Genomic DNA, 15,481 nt, shown 5'->3' with positions numbered 1-15,481 from the left:
AACAAATTGATGGCTGATTGCTAAATAAAGCAACAAGGATTAGCTAATGCTAAATCTTAGCCAGTTAGCTTGAATGTGCTTAGGTTCAGAATGAGGCTGAGTCCAAACTGGTGCAACACATTTATTCACAAGGGTTACCTGTGCAAAACATATTTAAAACAGTAGTCAGCACATTACTCATATCATTGTGGTATTAGCTCAGCTTGCATCAGCTCTATCTCTGAACTGTGAGCTTCGCTGTAATAACTTTAGTCTACAGCCTTGCTTTAAACTTCTCAATGGACTTCACTCACTTTAAACATCCTGTACACAATGCTACAAATACCTACATGTGAAAGCTGCAGAACACACTTTTATTGATGCAGGCATGTTGTTAAAAGTAACCAACTCATAGCTCCAACTCACCAACAGAAAGGCAGCGGGATCCTCTAAACATGGTGCGTACCCAAAATTCAACACGGTGTTGATGTCAACCTCATTCTCTATAGTCAAGTCAATTTTATTTGTATAGCCCAATATCAGAAATCACAAATTTGCCTCAGGGGCGTTACAGTCTGTAAAGCAATACATCTTCTGTCCTTTGACAAATAAAGGAAAAACATTTTAACAGGAAAAAAAATGGAAGAAACCTCAGGGAGAGCAACAGAACAGGTGCCACCAGAACAGAATAATACCTGAGCCACGTGACCTCCATCACCATGGAGACCTGGGAGGAGGACAGACTACACATGCACACTGGGGAGACACCTGTTGGGTCCTCTCCATAGGACATATTTTTCTGCAAGAGACTCCTTTTGAACTCAGTAGATATGAGAATTAAACTGACTCACGCCACCAACACCTTCTGCCTCATGGGAGCCCACGAATTCACTTTCTGTTTGAGAATATTAGGGATCTCTCTGTTTGTCAAATGTTTCCGTTTCCCCTGCAGTCCGCTAAGGTCACACGGTGGCCTTATTGAAGGGTAACGCATTCTACCCCCTGTCACGCCTCAACGTGAAAACATCCCGGAAAATTCCAGAGTAGGTCACCAGGAGAATCTCTTTCTGGGCACTATGTCCAAATACATGGTTTTGGGCATGGTACACAAAAAAGCCTTCACATGGAGAAGAAACCTGTCACCCCTCAATTTTATCCACAACCGCGTGGAATATCTGGCCTTGTCAGGAGGGCAGACAGGGTCTGGCTAAGGCTTTACAACCCTAATTAAACCACAGGATTTCGGTCAGAGTTTTACAACATGTTTATCACTATGGGGAGACATCCTAAGGATTTACCTCTGAGCATCAACCGTGGAGAATTTAACAACGGATGTTTGTGTTTACTCTGAACCCAGGCAAAGACAATGACACTTTGTCCCCCGTTTCCAATGGGAATTTAAGACTGGAAATGAGATTCAGATTAACCTTTCCGCATACCACCACTTTATTGTCTACACCTGCTATGATTCCATTCTGGAGATCAACTCTAAAAGTCAGGTGTTGGTGGATTATTATTTAAAAAAAAAAAAACAACCTCATTTCATTCTGAATAAGTGAAAAAAAATGAATAATCATCAACTGGAAAGTCTTCTGCATCATCTGCTGGGAGACGTATTTTACAGCATATGGGCTTCTGTCCAGCTGCTTTTACTGAGTTGTTTGTTTAGACTGCCTGCCCACTCTATCGTCAACACGCACCCTGCACACATGCCCAGAGAGCACTGGTTATCTTTGACTCTGGAAGAGGACGGCATAGCCACCTTTTTTGACTCTTACGGTTTCCCGCCAGACTTTGCTCATTACCCCTCAAGCATCTTTCAGTTTTTGCAAAACCATTCTAAAAAAATATTATATCATGATTGTCAGCTTCAACACCCCCTGTCCACTGCATGTGGTCAACACTGCGTTTATCATCTCTGCCATCGGGCCTGTGGATTATCTTTTGAACAAGTGTTGTCTTTGTATTTAAAGGTTTAAAGATTGTTACAACTTGTGAGATGCAAGTTTTATTTCACCCTGCTCTTGTTTATTTCTAAATAATTAAAAATGTTTCTGATCTTGTTTTTTAAATATTTACAAATGTTTGCAGATTTAGATTGCTCTTGTTTTTTTCTTATTTCTAAACAATAAAAATTGACTGTAAACTTGGAATGTGATTAATACAAGCAGGGTCATTGCAGGTGGAGCAGTAACCTTCACGTTGGTGTATGTTGTTCTCGTAGCTTCGGTAACAATTACAGACGTATTTGGCCCCTATAAAGGCTTTCAGAATTTTTATTCCATAGTAGTGGTTTTGGAATAAAAAGAAACAGGGTTAGGACATTCAGAGAAGTCAGTCTCAAATTGAGAGAGGGGTCAGTCTTCAGGGCTTCTGTAAAACACCACAATTTTACGTTTCAGAATATTTTCAAATTTGCTGACGTCACTAGGTTGTAGGTATCTGATTGCAAGACATTGCAACTCTCTCCCTCATTCTATGGTCTGGCTATCAGTGAGTTTAGAATGGATTAGATGAGCTAAGATGATGGCGATGAAGTTCCTATTGTCTACAATATACAGTGTGAACAATGTGCATTTTTTCCACCTTTCATTTAACGCCACCTCTGGGATTCCATACCACCTGAACAATTAATTCTAGGCTAGCGTCTGACGCGATATTTGTGTTTGATTGTACCAGCTGCTCTAGTAAGCCTTCAAAAACTGGCCGGATAGCGTCGCCACCCTCATTGTCGACAGTAACAGAAATATGAGAGAACTGAATGCCCTGTCTGAGTAAGGATGGTAACAATAAATTTCTTTCATAAAACTCTTTATATTTTCCAATCTTATCTGTAATCTGCATGTTATTTTGTTGAAATTAATGTCTAACATTTTTACTGACTGAAATCTATCAACCTTTTTTCAACCTTTATCATTATTGTCAAATTTAAATTACATGAAAGCATTCAAAACAATACGTTAAAGGAGTTTTGAGTTGGCATAATCACCTTGAAATATTTTTCCAGAAATAATCATTCTGAAAGCCGATCTAAACCAGCTGTAAAAGAAAGCATAAATGAATGGATTGAGCATCGACTTAGACAGTGCAAGCCAGTTAAGTGTTTCTATCACAGCAATTGGAGTTAGATCATATGTTACAGGCTGAAAGATGATACAAAGAAAATAAGGAGTCCAACATAAAATAAAAACTCCCATAACTATAGCAAGAGTGTTGGTGGCCTTTCTCTCCATCTTACTGACAGTTGCTCCAGACTTTGTGCTCTGAATGCTACGTGCCTGTCTCTGTGCAACGAGAAAAATCTTCAGGTAGATGCAGAGCATTATGATCACTGGGACATAAAAGGAAAAAATACATGCCAGAGTGGTTGATATTAGAGCATCAATTATACAACTTTCTTCACATTTTCCTTGATTAAATCCTGCAATTATGATGCCTATTCCAATTAGCGCAGAAACACTCCAGCTCACAAAGATCATTATCCCAATAACACGATCATTTATTTTACTTTTGTAAGAGAGAGGCTGACACACTGCATAATATCTGTCAATAGAAATACAACATAAATTCAAAATAGAGGCTGTGCTCAGTGTTACATCAAAGCTGCCTCGTACTTTACATAATAAACCTTCATAATACCAACATGAAGTTACGGTGAACATCATGCTGAAAGGAAAGACTAAAACACCAACAAGCAAGTCAGCTACAGCCAGAGAGAGGATGAGGTAGTTAGTTGGGATGTGGAGCTGTCTGAAGTAAATGACGGAGATTATTACAAGAAGGTTTCCACATATTGTGACAACACACAACAAACCAAGGAAAATATATAATAATACACACATCATGGAAGGGTTGCTTGCAAATATGTAAGATGTATTATCATAGCAAGGATGCATGCCATTAATGACATAAGTACCTTTGTCAGTCGATTCTGGTTCCATACTTCTGGATTCCTGTAATTCAGTTATCTATTAATAATCAATTATACTGAGAAAACTTTTTGAATACTTGCATATTTACTTCAGCATGTGTACAACATAAATTATATTTCTGAAGAAACAAAGACTTTCCATAGAACATAATTTGTAGGTCATTAAGTACCATACCATGTGCCTCAAGTTAGTCAAAGCATCAGTGTTGATGTATGTCCTTATTCACTGTGCCTCTGCAGAACCTCTGAACTTGGCATTTTATTAATCAACCTCTGTCTCATTACCATAATTAATACAATACTTCTCGTGTCCAATCAGATGTGGTTTACTACATTCTGTTTGCATGCAACATGAGTAATAATATACTTTTTGTTTGTGTGTGTGTGTGTGTGTGTGTGTGTGTGTGTGTGTGTGTTTGTGCGTGCACACATTAAGATTTACAATTTGCAATACAAAATACATTGTCTTGAACTGGAACATGAACCAAAGAAGTCCCTGGCTGATCAAATACTCAATTTTCAATCTGAACCTGATCCTAGGCCAGTGTTCCCAGATAGTACTGACAAAAAGTAGCCCAATCAAAGCTTAGAACCCATCCATTTGGATTTGAAGGGTAACGCATTCTACCCCCTGTCACGCCTCAACGTGAAAACATCCCGGAAAATTCCAGAGTAGGTCACCAGGAGAATCTCTTTCTGGGCACTATGCCCAAATACATGGTTTTGGGCATGGTACACAAAAAAGCCTTCACATGGAGAAGAAACCTGTCACCCCTCAATTTTATCCACAACCGCGTGGAATATCTGGCCTTGTCAGGAGGGCAGACAGGGTCTGGCTAAGGCTTTACAACCCTAATTAAACCACAGGATTTCGGTCAGAGTTTTACAACATGTTTATCACTATGGGGAGACATCCTAAGGATTTACCTCTGAGCATCAACCGTGGAGAATTTAACAACGGATGTTTGTGTTTACTCTGAACCCAGGCAAAGACAATGACACTTTGTCCCCCGTTTCCAATGGGAATTTAAGACTGGAAATGAGATTCAGATTAACCTTTCTGCATACCACCACTTTATTGTCTACACCTGCTATGATTCCATTCTGGAGATCAACTCTAAAAGTCAGGTGTTGGTGGATTATTATTTAAAAAAAAAAAAACAACCTCATTTCATTCTGAATAAGTGAAAAAAAATGAATAATCATCAACTGGAAAGTCTTCTGCATCATCTGCTGGGAGACGTATTTTACAGCATATGGGCTTCTGTCCAGCTGCTTTTACTGAGTTGTTTGTTTAGACTGCCTGCCCACTCTATCGTCAACACGCACCCTGCACACATGCCCAGAGAGCACTGGTTATCTTTGACTCTGGAAGAGGACGGCATAGCCACCTTTTTTGACTCTTACGGTTTCCCGCCAGACTTTGCTCATTACCCCTCAAGCATCTTTCAGTTTTTGCAAAACCATTCTAAAAAAATATTATATCATGATTGTCAGCTTCAACACCCCCTGTCCACTGCATGTGGTCAACACTGCGTTTATCATCTCTGCCATCGGGCCTGTGGATTATCTTTTGAACAAGTGTTGTCTTTGTATTTAAAGGTTTAAAGATTGTTACAACTTGTGAGATGCAAGTTTTATTTCACCCTGCTCTTGTTTATTTCTAAATAATTAAAAATGTTTCTGATCTTGTTTTTTAAATATTTACAAATGTTTGCAGATTTAGATTGCTCTTGTTTTTTTCTTATTTCTAAACAATAAAAATTGACTGTAAACTTGGAATGTGATTAATACAAGCAGGGTCATTGCAGGTGGAGCAGTAACCTTCACGTTGGTGTATGTTGTTCTCGTAGCTTCGGTAACAATTACAGACGTATTTGGCCCCTATAAAGGCTTTCAGAATTTTTATTCCATAGTAGTGGTTTTGGAATGAAAAGAAACAGGGTTAGGACATTCAGAGAAGTCGGTCTCAAATTGAGAGAGGGGTCAGTCTTCAGGGCTTCTGTAAAACACCACAATTTTACGTTTCAGAATATTTTCATATTTGCTGACATCACTAGGTTGTAGGTATCTGATTGCAAGACATTGCAACTCTCTCCCTCATTCTATGGTCTGGCTATCAGTGAGTTTAGAATGGATTAGATGAGCTAAGATGATGGCGATGAAGTTCCTATTGTCTACAATATACAGTGTGAACAATGTGCATTTTTTCCATCTTTCATTTAACGCCACCTCTGGGATTCCATACCACCTGAACAATTAATTCTAGGCTAGCGTCTGATGCGATATTTGTGTTTGATTGTACCAGCTGCTCTAGTAAGCCTTCAAAAACTGGCCGGATAGCGTCGCCACCCTCATTGTCAACAGTAACAGAAATATGATTTTGCACATTCTTGACTTTCAACTCCAGCTGTATCACATCATTGTGTCTAGCCTCTGATTTTACCACATCAGTTGAATCTTTAAGGACCTTCGTAGAATTGGGAGGAGGAACAGTGAACTCTTGTCTTATTTCCGGATTGTTGAAGTGGTTGCGGGACACTGTTCTGGGTGGATTAGGTTCAACGTGCCCTCTCTGATTTTGACCGGGGGATGATGAGGAGGAGGCTCAGTGACATACTTAAGTTGCAAGATGTTGATGTTGATGTTTCTGTGACTTCTGTGGGAATAATTTTGAGATGTGTTGTGGATAAAAAGCTCTCAAAAAGCCATCATTTCTAACACCAAGCCCACATTGTTTGGCATAATGTGTTTCTACTACAGTAAGCGAGTTATCCCCCAGGTCAATAAAACTTATTTTTGCCACAAACAGCATTCAGTAACAGACTTTGCAGCCACACATGATTGATAGCGCTCAGCTTTCTTTTTCATTTTACATAATATGTTTTGTGTTGCCGCTCGGCATTTTCACAACAGCCTAATTAGACAAGTTGTGATGAACAGGGTCTGAGACATCTCTGTATTTAGATATAGATTCATAGATTATGTTATTCCCAGTGAAGAGAGAGAAAAGTGATTGGGTTTTAAGCTGTTGTCAGTACTTTATTTCTTCAGCAATTTGACATGTTTTAAGAAATAGCATTAGATTTTTTTCAGATCTGTCTTGAAAAAATACTCACATGCTCATGTGTACATAACAGTTATTGATCCCCCTAATCATTCCTCCTGTCCTGGTCATGAAGAGATCCCTTCAAAGCACAACTATAGTATGAGAGATGGAAGTCAAAATCCACAGCATTCATTTTACATTTGGCTGAAGAAATTTGTTCAGAGGACTAACTTTAGTAATCACTAACTTGATTTGACTAACTCAAACATATTGGCTTCAGTTAAACTTTAGAGTTAATTTTTGCAGGAAACAAGGATTTTGACTTCTTATCACTTACAGTGTAGTTGCTCTATGAAGGATTCAGCATGAGCATTTGATTATTGACACCAGAAACTTGAGACAGTTGTCAACGTGTTACTTCATTCCTTGTTAGGCACTGAGTGAGCTGAGACTCTGAGGCAGGGTCTGTCTGTGGTATGAGAGGTTTCGGTAAAAGACTACCAGAGAACTGAATGCCCTGTCTGAGTAAGGATGGTAACAATAAATTTCTTTCATAAAACTCTTTATATTTTCCAATCTTATCTGTAATCTGCATGTTATTTTGTTGAAATTAATGTCTAACATTTTTACTGACTGAAATCTATCAACCTTTTTTCAACCTTTATCATTATTGTCAAATTTAAGTTACATGTAAGCATTCAAAACAATACGTCAAAGGAGTTTTGAGTTGGCATAATCACCTTGAAATATTTTTCCAGAAATGATCATTCTGAAAGCCGATCTAAACCAGCTGTAAAAGAAAGCATAAATGAATGGATTGAGCATCGAATTAGACAACGTAAGCCAGTTAAGTGTTTCTATCACAGCAATTGGAGTTAGATCATATGTTACAGGCTGAAAGATGATACAAAGAAAATAAGGAGTCCAACATAAAATAAAAACTCCCATAACTATAGCAAGAGTGTTGGTGGCCTTTCTCTCCATCTTACTGACAGTTGCTCCAGACTTTGTGCTCTGAATGCTACGTGCCTGTCTCTGTGCAACGAGAAAAATCTTCAGGTAGATGCAGAGCATTATGATCACTGGGACATAAAAGGAAAAAATACATGCCAGAGTGGTTGATATTAGAGCATCAATTATACAACTTTCTTCACATTTTCCTTGATTAAATCCTGCAATTATGATGCCTATTCCAATTAGCGCAGAAACACTCCAGCTCACAAAGATCATTATCCCAATAACACGATCATTTATTTTACTTTTGTAAGAGAGAGGCTGACACACTGCATAATATCTGTCAATAGAAATACAACATAAATTCAAAATAGAGGCTGTGCTCAGTGTTACATCAAAGCTGCCTCGTACTTTACATAATAAACCTTCATAATACCAACATGAAGTTACGGTGAACATCATGCTGAAAGGAAAGACTAAAACACCAACAAGCAAGTCAGCTACAGCCAGAGAGAGGATGAGGTAGTTAGTTGGGATGTGGAGCTGTCTGAAGTAAATGACGGAGATTATTACAAGAAGGTTTCCACATATTGTGACAACACACAACAAACCAAGGAAAATATATAATAATACACACATCATGGAAGGGTTGCTTGCAAATATGTAAGATGTATTATCATAGCAAGGATGCATGCCATTAATGACATAAGTACCTTTGTCAGTCGATTCTGGTTCCATACTTCTGGATTCCTGTAATTCAGTTATCTATTAATAATCAATTATACTGAGAAAACTTTTTGAATACTTGCATATTTACTTCAGCATGTGTACAACATAAATTATATTTCTGAAGAAACAAAGACTTTCCATAGAACATAATTTGTAGGTCATTAAGTACCATACCATGTGCCTCAAGTTAGTCAAAGCATCAGTGTTGATGTATGTCCTTATTCACTGTGCCTCTGCAGAACCTCTGAACTTGGCATTTTATTAATCAACCTCTGTCTCATTACCATAATTAATACAATACTTCTCGTGTCCAATCAGATGTGGTATACTACATTCTGTTTGCATGCAATATGAGTAATAATATACTTTTTGTTTGTGTGTGTGTGTGTGTTTGTGCGTGCACACATTAAGATTTACAATTTGCAATACAAAATACATAGTCTTGAACTGGAACATGAACCAAAAAAGTCCCTGGCTGATCAAATACTCAATTTTCAATCTGAACCTGATCCTAGGCCAGTGTTGCCAGATAGTACTGACAAAAAGTAGCCCAATCAAAGCTTAGAACCCACCCATTTGTCAAAAAGTAGCCCAATTTTTAATTTTCATTTGGGAAAGGGTTTTTTCTGTGTCACATTGGTGTTCTGCATAGGCAGTGCCAGAGATTGTTTTTTGCTGGGGTTAGTTAGGGACTGTGTTATTTATTGGTGGGGCTATGGAGTAGCAAGGCTAGGTGTGGACGTGTAACATTAGAAGGCCAATGTCAAGTTGTGTGCATACTACAAACACTTCTGATCATTTTTAAGAACGACACACTATTAATAGAAATCCCAGTTTAGTTCTTTGAGTTAAAAATCAATAACATTCAGCACATTGATGGTAGAGATAGCAGATGATGCCCAAATACTGTGGTTAACTCAGAAAACTGACCAAAAAAGTATTCCAGAAAGATAAGAGAATTCCAGAAAAACTAGTTACACAGTTCACATCTAGAGAGAAAAAAAGCAACAAGCCAGGGATTATAGGAAACGCCTACAAAACGTTGGCTTTTAAAGGATAGGTTCAGTCTTTCTTAAACAATAGTCAGATGCCTACATGGACATTGAGAAATGATTGGCTTGCTGGAGTCATTCCTCCTGTTCATACTATGTGCATTCAATGTAAATGTCCTTGTTTTGTGCAAAAATGTGTTCAAAAATGTATCCAAAACTAATATGAGGCTTCAGTGGTCCAAAGTAGTGGTAATTAAGTGGATATTTTCAAAGGTTACAGTCTTAGACTTAGAATGAAAGCACTTTTGGAGGGGATCTTCTAATGGTCAGCATTCACAGGAGGAATGATTACCTCAACTGTGAACTTTTTCTTTAAGTGACAGAATATTTCAGGAGTACTGTTCCTACCAGATCTGAGTGAAACTCCTTTGCTTGTAATGGAGTTCTTTCAGGAGATACGTTATCATGGCTCAGTGCCAGGGCTCCCTCTCAGGCTGCCGACTGCTAACAATGCCAAAATATTGTCCCCATGTTCATATGAGTAAAAACTTTAAATGTTTAATATAGCATTTTCTAAAAAACTTTTACTTTTACATCAGCACAGAGTAATGTATAAACTCTTTCCTAAATGAAAATTTAAAATTGGGCTACTTTTACAATGACCGGGCAGGTTCTAAGCTTTGACTGGGCTACATTTTGACAGTCGCATCTGGCAACACTGACTGCCAGGAGTGAGCAGCACCGGAGGAGGTACTGTAGCAGGTCACAGGTGGTCTCTCACGGCTATTGTAACTTTCTCTCTCTCTCTGCCTGCCTCCACTTTGTCATTTTCACTAGTTTCTGAGGTTGTTTTATGGTTAAACAATGTGTTTTCATTCGCTGCTAGCATGCCATAACAATTTACTATGCCTATAGTATTCTGAGAACCCTGAAGAAAAATATAGGAGAGGCTGGCATTGGTCTTGCACATTGATTTTGCAGAAAATGACACTCCATTCAGGTGTGGCTCACACTAAAACTGGCATTGTGACTGTCTGCTCTATTAGCTCATCAATGCACCACGACCCATGCACAATCTGAGTTTATCTAAACAAAGTGCTCTCCTACCTCAAAGAACTGACCCAAATAGCAATCATACTACATGTAATCAGTGATGGTCCAACCATGCAGTACAGGTCAAAGTAAAAGTTCTTTTTCCAGAGCAAAGCTCCCTTTCAGATGAGCAACTTTCAAACAGCTATCTACTGTGTAATGTACTGTATTTAAAAACAGTCAAATTCTTTGTTTTGCTCTTTATTTTCTTTTTAAATAATTAATCAACCTAAATCACATATATCAGAAATCTAATGTTAAATTGTAGAAACCTTTAAGCAGGTTGCAAATACCCCAATTAAGAAGTCACAAAGTACCCCAATTAAGAAGTCACAAAGTATTCTCCATTAGCAGTCAAATGTAAAACACGTACAGGACTGTGGCATTACCGATAGTCCAGAAGTGCAACATGCTTGTAAGTTTCAGAATGCAGAGAGTGGGGGAAAAGCAGTTTTATGCCTTCTGATTTATTGTGAATTTATGTTTTAAAACTAACAAAGTTTACTTTCAAAATAGATGTTACTCAGTATCAGTGATAATAAACATGAACATTTTTCACTAGTGCTGTTTGTCACGTCTCCGCTATGTCCTGTCTTTTCCACCACACTGTGTCATCTCCATCACAACACATATTTTTAAAGTATAAAAATAACACAGTGACACTAATAATATTTAGTAGATTTGAGAATTGTGCATTTATGGTCATAATAAATTTATAGTATTGGAAAACTCATGATTATGCAATGAAAAAAAATTGACTCAAATAGTTTCATGCTGTTTTTCATGTAATGGAAAAATATTATCTTTAAATCCTGAAAGTAAATACATTTGGGCAGATCAGTGTGTGAGATTTCATGAAATATTTTGGAACACAAAGTATGTTACTAACTTTGTTTCAAAAACACCTGCATTGTGGTGTGATAGAAATGATTTCCTCTGAATGTTAGAAAAAAATGCCAAAAACTATATTATTTAAAGAAATTAGTTACTTTCTATATAGAGTGGATAAATGAAACATTTGATTCGTCAGATTTTCTAAACTTTTCCATGCCAAAATGGACCATAGCTGAAGAATACATGTACATTTACATAGTGTGTTTAAGCTATGTGATTGTATAAACTGATAAAGCAGCTCTGTAATATTGCATTTTTATAGCTCAATTAAAAACAAAGACATAATGCTCTGATGACAAATGCCCAACGATCTTTATTATTCAAAGTTTTCAGTACTGACATATGCATAGGGTATTTCAATAAACCAAACAATATGTCATTGAAGTTTTGTGTTTGCAAAATCACCTTGAAATATTTTTAGACATATGATTATTCTAAAAGCTGATCGGAACCAGCTGTAAAAGAAAGCATAAATAAATGGATTGAGCATTGAATTAGACAGTGCAAGCCAGTTAAGAGTTTCAAACAGTGCAACAGGCACTGACACATTATTTAAAAGCTGAAAGGTAAAACACAGAAAGAATGGCGTCCAACAGATCAGAAAAACTCCCATAACTATAGCCAGAGTTTTGGTGGCCTTTCTCTCCATCTTACTGACAGTTGCTCCAGACTTTGTGCTCTGGATGCTACGTGCCTGTCTCTGTGCCACAAGGAAAATCTTCAGGTAGATACAGAGCATTATGATCATTGGGAGGTAAAATGAGAAAATAGCTCCCAAAATGTTTGCAAGTAAAACATCAATAAAGCACTTTTCTTCACATTTTTCATGGTTTAAACCTGCAATTAAAAACCCAATTGCAACTAGAACAGAAACACTCCAGCTAACCAGGATCATGATCACAACAACATGAACATTTATTTTAGTTCTATATGTCAGAGGCTGACACACTGCATAATATCTGTCAATGGAAATACAACATAAATTCAAAATAGAAGCTGTGCTCAGTGTCACATCAATGCTGTCTCGTACTTTGCATAATAAGTCTTTGTGATATAGACAAAAGCTTACAGTGTATTCCATGCTGAAAGGAAAGACTAAAAAACCAACAAGCAGGTCAGCAACAGCCAGAGACAGGATTAGATAGTTTGTAGGAGTGTGGAGCTGTTTGAAGTAAATGATGGAGATTATTACAAGAATGTTTCCACATATTGTGACAACAGATAAGGAGCCAAGGAAAATATATAATAAAACACATACTGTGGAAGGAGTGCTTGTCAGCACGTAAGAAACATTATCTATTTTATAGCAAGGATGTATGTCATTTACATCTGTGCGACTGACTTCTGGTGCCATGTTCCTGGGTTCCTGCAAATAAGGTTTTCATTTATGACCAGCAATATTTAAAATATCATAAATAATATTTATTTTTAAATATTTTGCTCCATACTAATACAAAACAATAATAATGCATTTTTATACCTTATCATACGATACCTTTTAAATGTTCAAGATAGTTCCCACATCAGTGTTTTTCATTAGTGTGCACTGTGCAGAATCACGATTTTTATCAACCCCTACCTCATTACCATAATTAGTAGATTCTTCAGTCATCCAATCAGATGTGGGATTTTTTTCTTTATCCTGATGACCTTAGATGCCAGAAAAACATAGTGTAGAAGAAATTCACTTTTTAAAGGAATCATTTCATTGTCATGTTGATATCATGATGCAAATTAAACGTGTTATTTTACAGTAATAGTAAGTAGCTAAAACAGTAAGGAGCTACAGTAACAATGGAGGTAATGACAATTTACAGTTTACACTTTTAGCCCTGGTACAAGCCTCCTTTAGAGAATAGTGGTCATCCCTCCAAAAGAGTTCCAGAAACTTGTAGAATCAAGACCAAGGCTGAGGAACACCATTCTTCCAAAAGATATTCCCACATTTTGTGTTGTGATGATGGTGGTGGAGAGCACTGTCTAACATGTCAGTCCAAAATTTCCTATAGGTGTTTAAGTGGGTTGAGATCTGGTGACTGTGAAGGCCATAGCAAATAATTCACATCATTTTGATACTCATCAAACCATTCAGTGACCCCTCATGCCCTATGAATTGGGGCATTGTCATCCTGGAAGAGACCACTCCCATCAGGATAGAAATGTTTCATCATAGGATAAAGGTGATCACTCAGAACAACTTTGTATTTATTTGCAGTGACTTCTCCCTCTGGGGACAAGTGGACCCAAACCATGGCAGCAAATTGCCCCCCAGGCATAACAGAGCCACCAGATCTGAAATACTTGAAATTGTGTAATGTTTGCAAGAAATTGTTCTAAAAATTGAAAATATCACTGCAATTTTTTTACAAGGTATCTGAATTATTTTTACAATGTTGTTTAAATTTCATAGCTCTTTTGTCATGTGTTTTTCATCCACAAATATGCATTTGTCATCATCACATTTTTTACTAAAATATGTCTCTGCAGATGTCCCAGAGGGCTTCATCCTCGACCACATTAGGACTGGTTCACCAGACGTGAAAAGGAGCTAACTCCATGATGTTGTTTCCCAAGTTGTGGACAGATTTGTCATGTTTAATGACATCTCCAACATTGTAACTGCTGTCAGAGATACCACCAGTGACTGGCCTCTACAGGGGAAGGAGCTCCCATGCCGCATGCCAGGTTACACAACATTGGGCAGCTGTGGTTCAGGATGTAGAGTGGGTCATCCACTAATCAGAAGATTGGCAGTTCGATTCCCGGCTCCTCCAATCCACATGTTGAAGTGTCCTTGGGCAAGATACTGAACCCCAAATTGCCCCCAATGGCTGCACCAGCACCCTGCATGGTAGCTTGCCACCATCAGTGTGTGAATGGGTGAATGTGGCTTGTAGTGTAAAAGCGCTTTTACAAGACTAGAAGAAGAAGACCAGAAAGGCACTATATAAGTGCACTCTCTTTACAATTTAGATATAGATCTAACCTCTAGTATATCTCCACTATCTTGATAACAACTTTGGACGGTGGCGAGGCTCAGTCGCTGCATTTTAGGAATTCCTGGAGGTTCTCAACTCCCACCATTCTCAAAATTAAAACATAACTTACAGTTAGAGGAAGTGGTATTTTTAGATATGCATGTTTTTTCGTGGCTACACAGAGCACACTAAACGGCTAGCGACTTGAGTTTACTTCAAAGAGACCAACAGACACCCTGCTGCATAAAAGTAGCCATCACCCAAGACACACCTTCTGGGGCATTATCAAATTACAGCTGATTAGATTTCACAGAATATGCAGAATATGCATCTACTTATAAGATGTGGATGAGGCCACATCGATATTCTGGTACATACCCGATTCAATCACCACAACAAGAAGATTGACAAATGACTGCTCCAGTATTCCCCATATATAATCAACAGGTACCCAGGACAAGGAGCTCCCCTGCATGCAAAGTGGAAACCGGACATCACAAATCTGATTCATATGATAGAATGTACGTATTGCCACAAATTTTACATTGGTGAAATTGAAAAAGCTGCCAAAACCAAAATCACTCAACATTTATACTGCATTCAGGGGGGCAAAGGGACCAGCATCTTCCATTGGCATTTCATGCAGGTTGGGGTACAGTACCTTAAATACAGAATTCTGGATAGCAACCAGACCTGGTCTAGAGAACAGAGTCGACGTAATGAGAGAATGTGAATCCAAAATTCGTTTTTCTTCTTTTTCTTTCTCCCTCTGGGCACTAGGCCACTTCTCCTTTCATAAAACAGAGCCGCTCTCCATCACACCTCATGGTTTTGCTGAAGAAAACACAATACTCTCAGTAAAACCCAGCATACATTAACGACT

General features: G+C 38.0%; 3 protein-coding genes across 3 annotated transcripts; all 3 read right to left on the bottom strand.

The window, feature by feature from the left end:
• Positions 1-2,939: 2,939 nt before the first annotated feature.
• On the bottom strand, positions 2,940-3,920 carry LOC137169711 (trace amine-associated receptor 1-like). The gene has a single exon (XM_067573033.1). The coding sequence runs from the start codon at positions 3,918-3,920 to the stop codon at positions 2,940-2,942; it is 981 nt and encodes a 326-aa protein (XP_067429134.1).
• A 3,750-nt stretch (positions 3,921-7,670) lies between these two features.
• Positions 7,671-8,552, bottom strand: LOC137169917 (trace amine-associated receptor 1-like). Its single transcript, XM_067573344.1, has 2 exons — positions 8,330-8,552; positions 7,671-8,257 (listed from the first exon to the last, which is right to left on the bottom strand). Exons 1-2 carry the CDS (start codon positions 8,550-8,552, stop codon positions 7,671-7,673), a joined length of 810 nt encoding a protein of 269 aa, XP_067429445.1.
• Positions 8,553-11,929: 3,377 nt separating this feature from the next.
• Positions 11,930-14,415, bottom strand: LOC137169236 (trace amine-associated receptor 1-like). The gene has a single exon (XM_067572299.1). It carries the CDS (start codon positions 12,972-12,974, stop codon positions 11,997-11,999), a length of 978 nt encoding a protein of 325 aa, XP_067428400.1. The 5' UTR covers positions 12,975-14,415; the 3' UTR covers positions 11,930-11,996.
• Positions 14,416-15,481: the final 1,066 nt, after the last annotated feature.

The sequence above is a fragment of the Thunnus thynnus genome, chromosome 18 (genome assembly GCF_963924715.1).
Source record: "Thunnus thynnus chromosome 18, fThuThy2.1, whole genome shotgun sequence".
In the NCBI taxonomy this organism is placed as follows: domain Eukaryota; kingdom Metazoa; phylum Chordata; class Actinopteri; order Scombriformes; family Scombridae; genus Thunnus; species Thunnus thynnus.
This window is presented reverse-complemented; position numbering and strand designations above follow the sequence as displayed.

Coding starts and splice junctions, on each gene's coding strand:
- LOC137169711 (XM_067573033.1), bottom strand. CDS start 3,920: ATGGAACCAGAATCGACTGACAAAGGTACTTATGTCATTAATGGCATG.
- LOC137169917 (XM_067573344.1), bottom strand. CDS start 8,552: ATGTGTGTATTATTATATATTTTCCTTGGTTTGTTGTGTGTTGTCACA. Junction 8,258..8,329: donor GTATTATGAAGGTTTATTAT/GTAAAGTACGAG, acceptor GTATTTCTATTG/ACAGATATTATGCAGTGTGT.
- LOC137169236 (XM_067572299.1), bottom strand. CDS start 12,974: ATGGCACCAGAAGTCAGTCGCACAGATGTAAATGACATACATCCTTGC.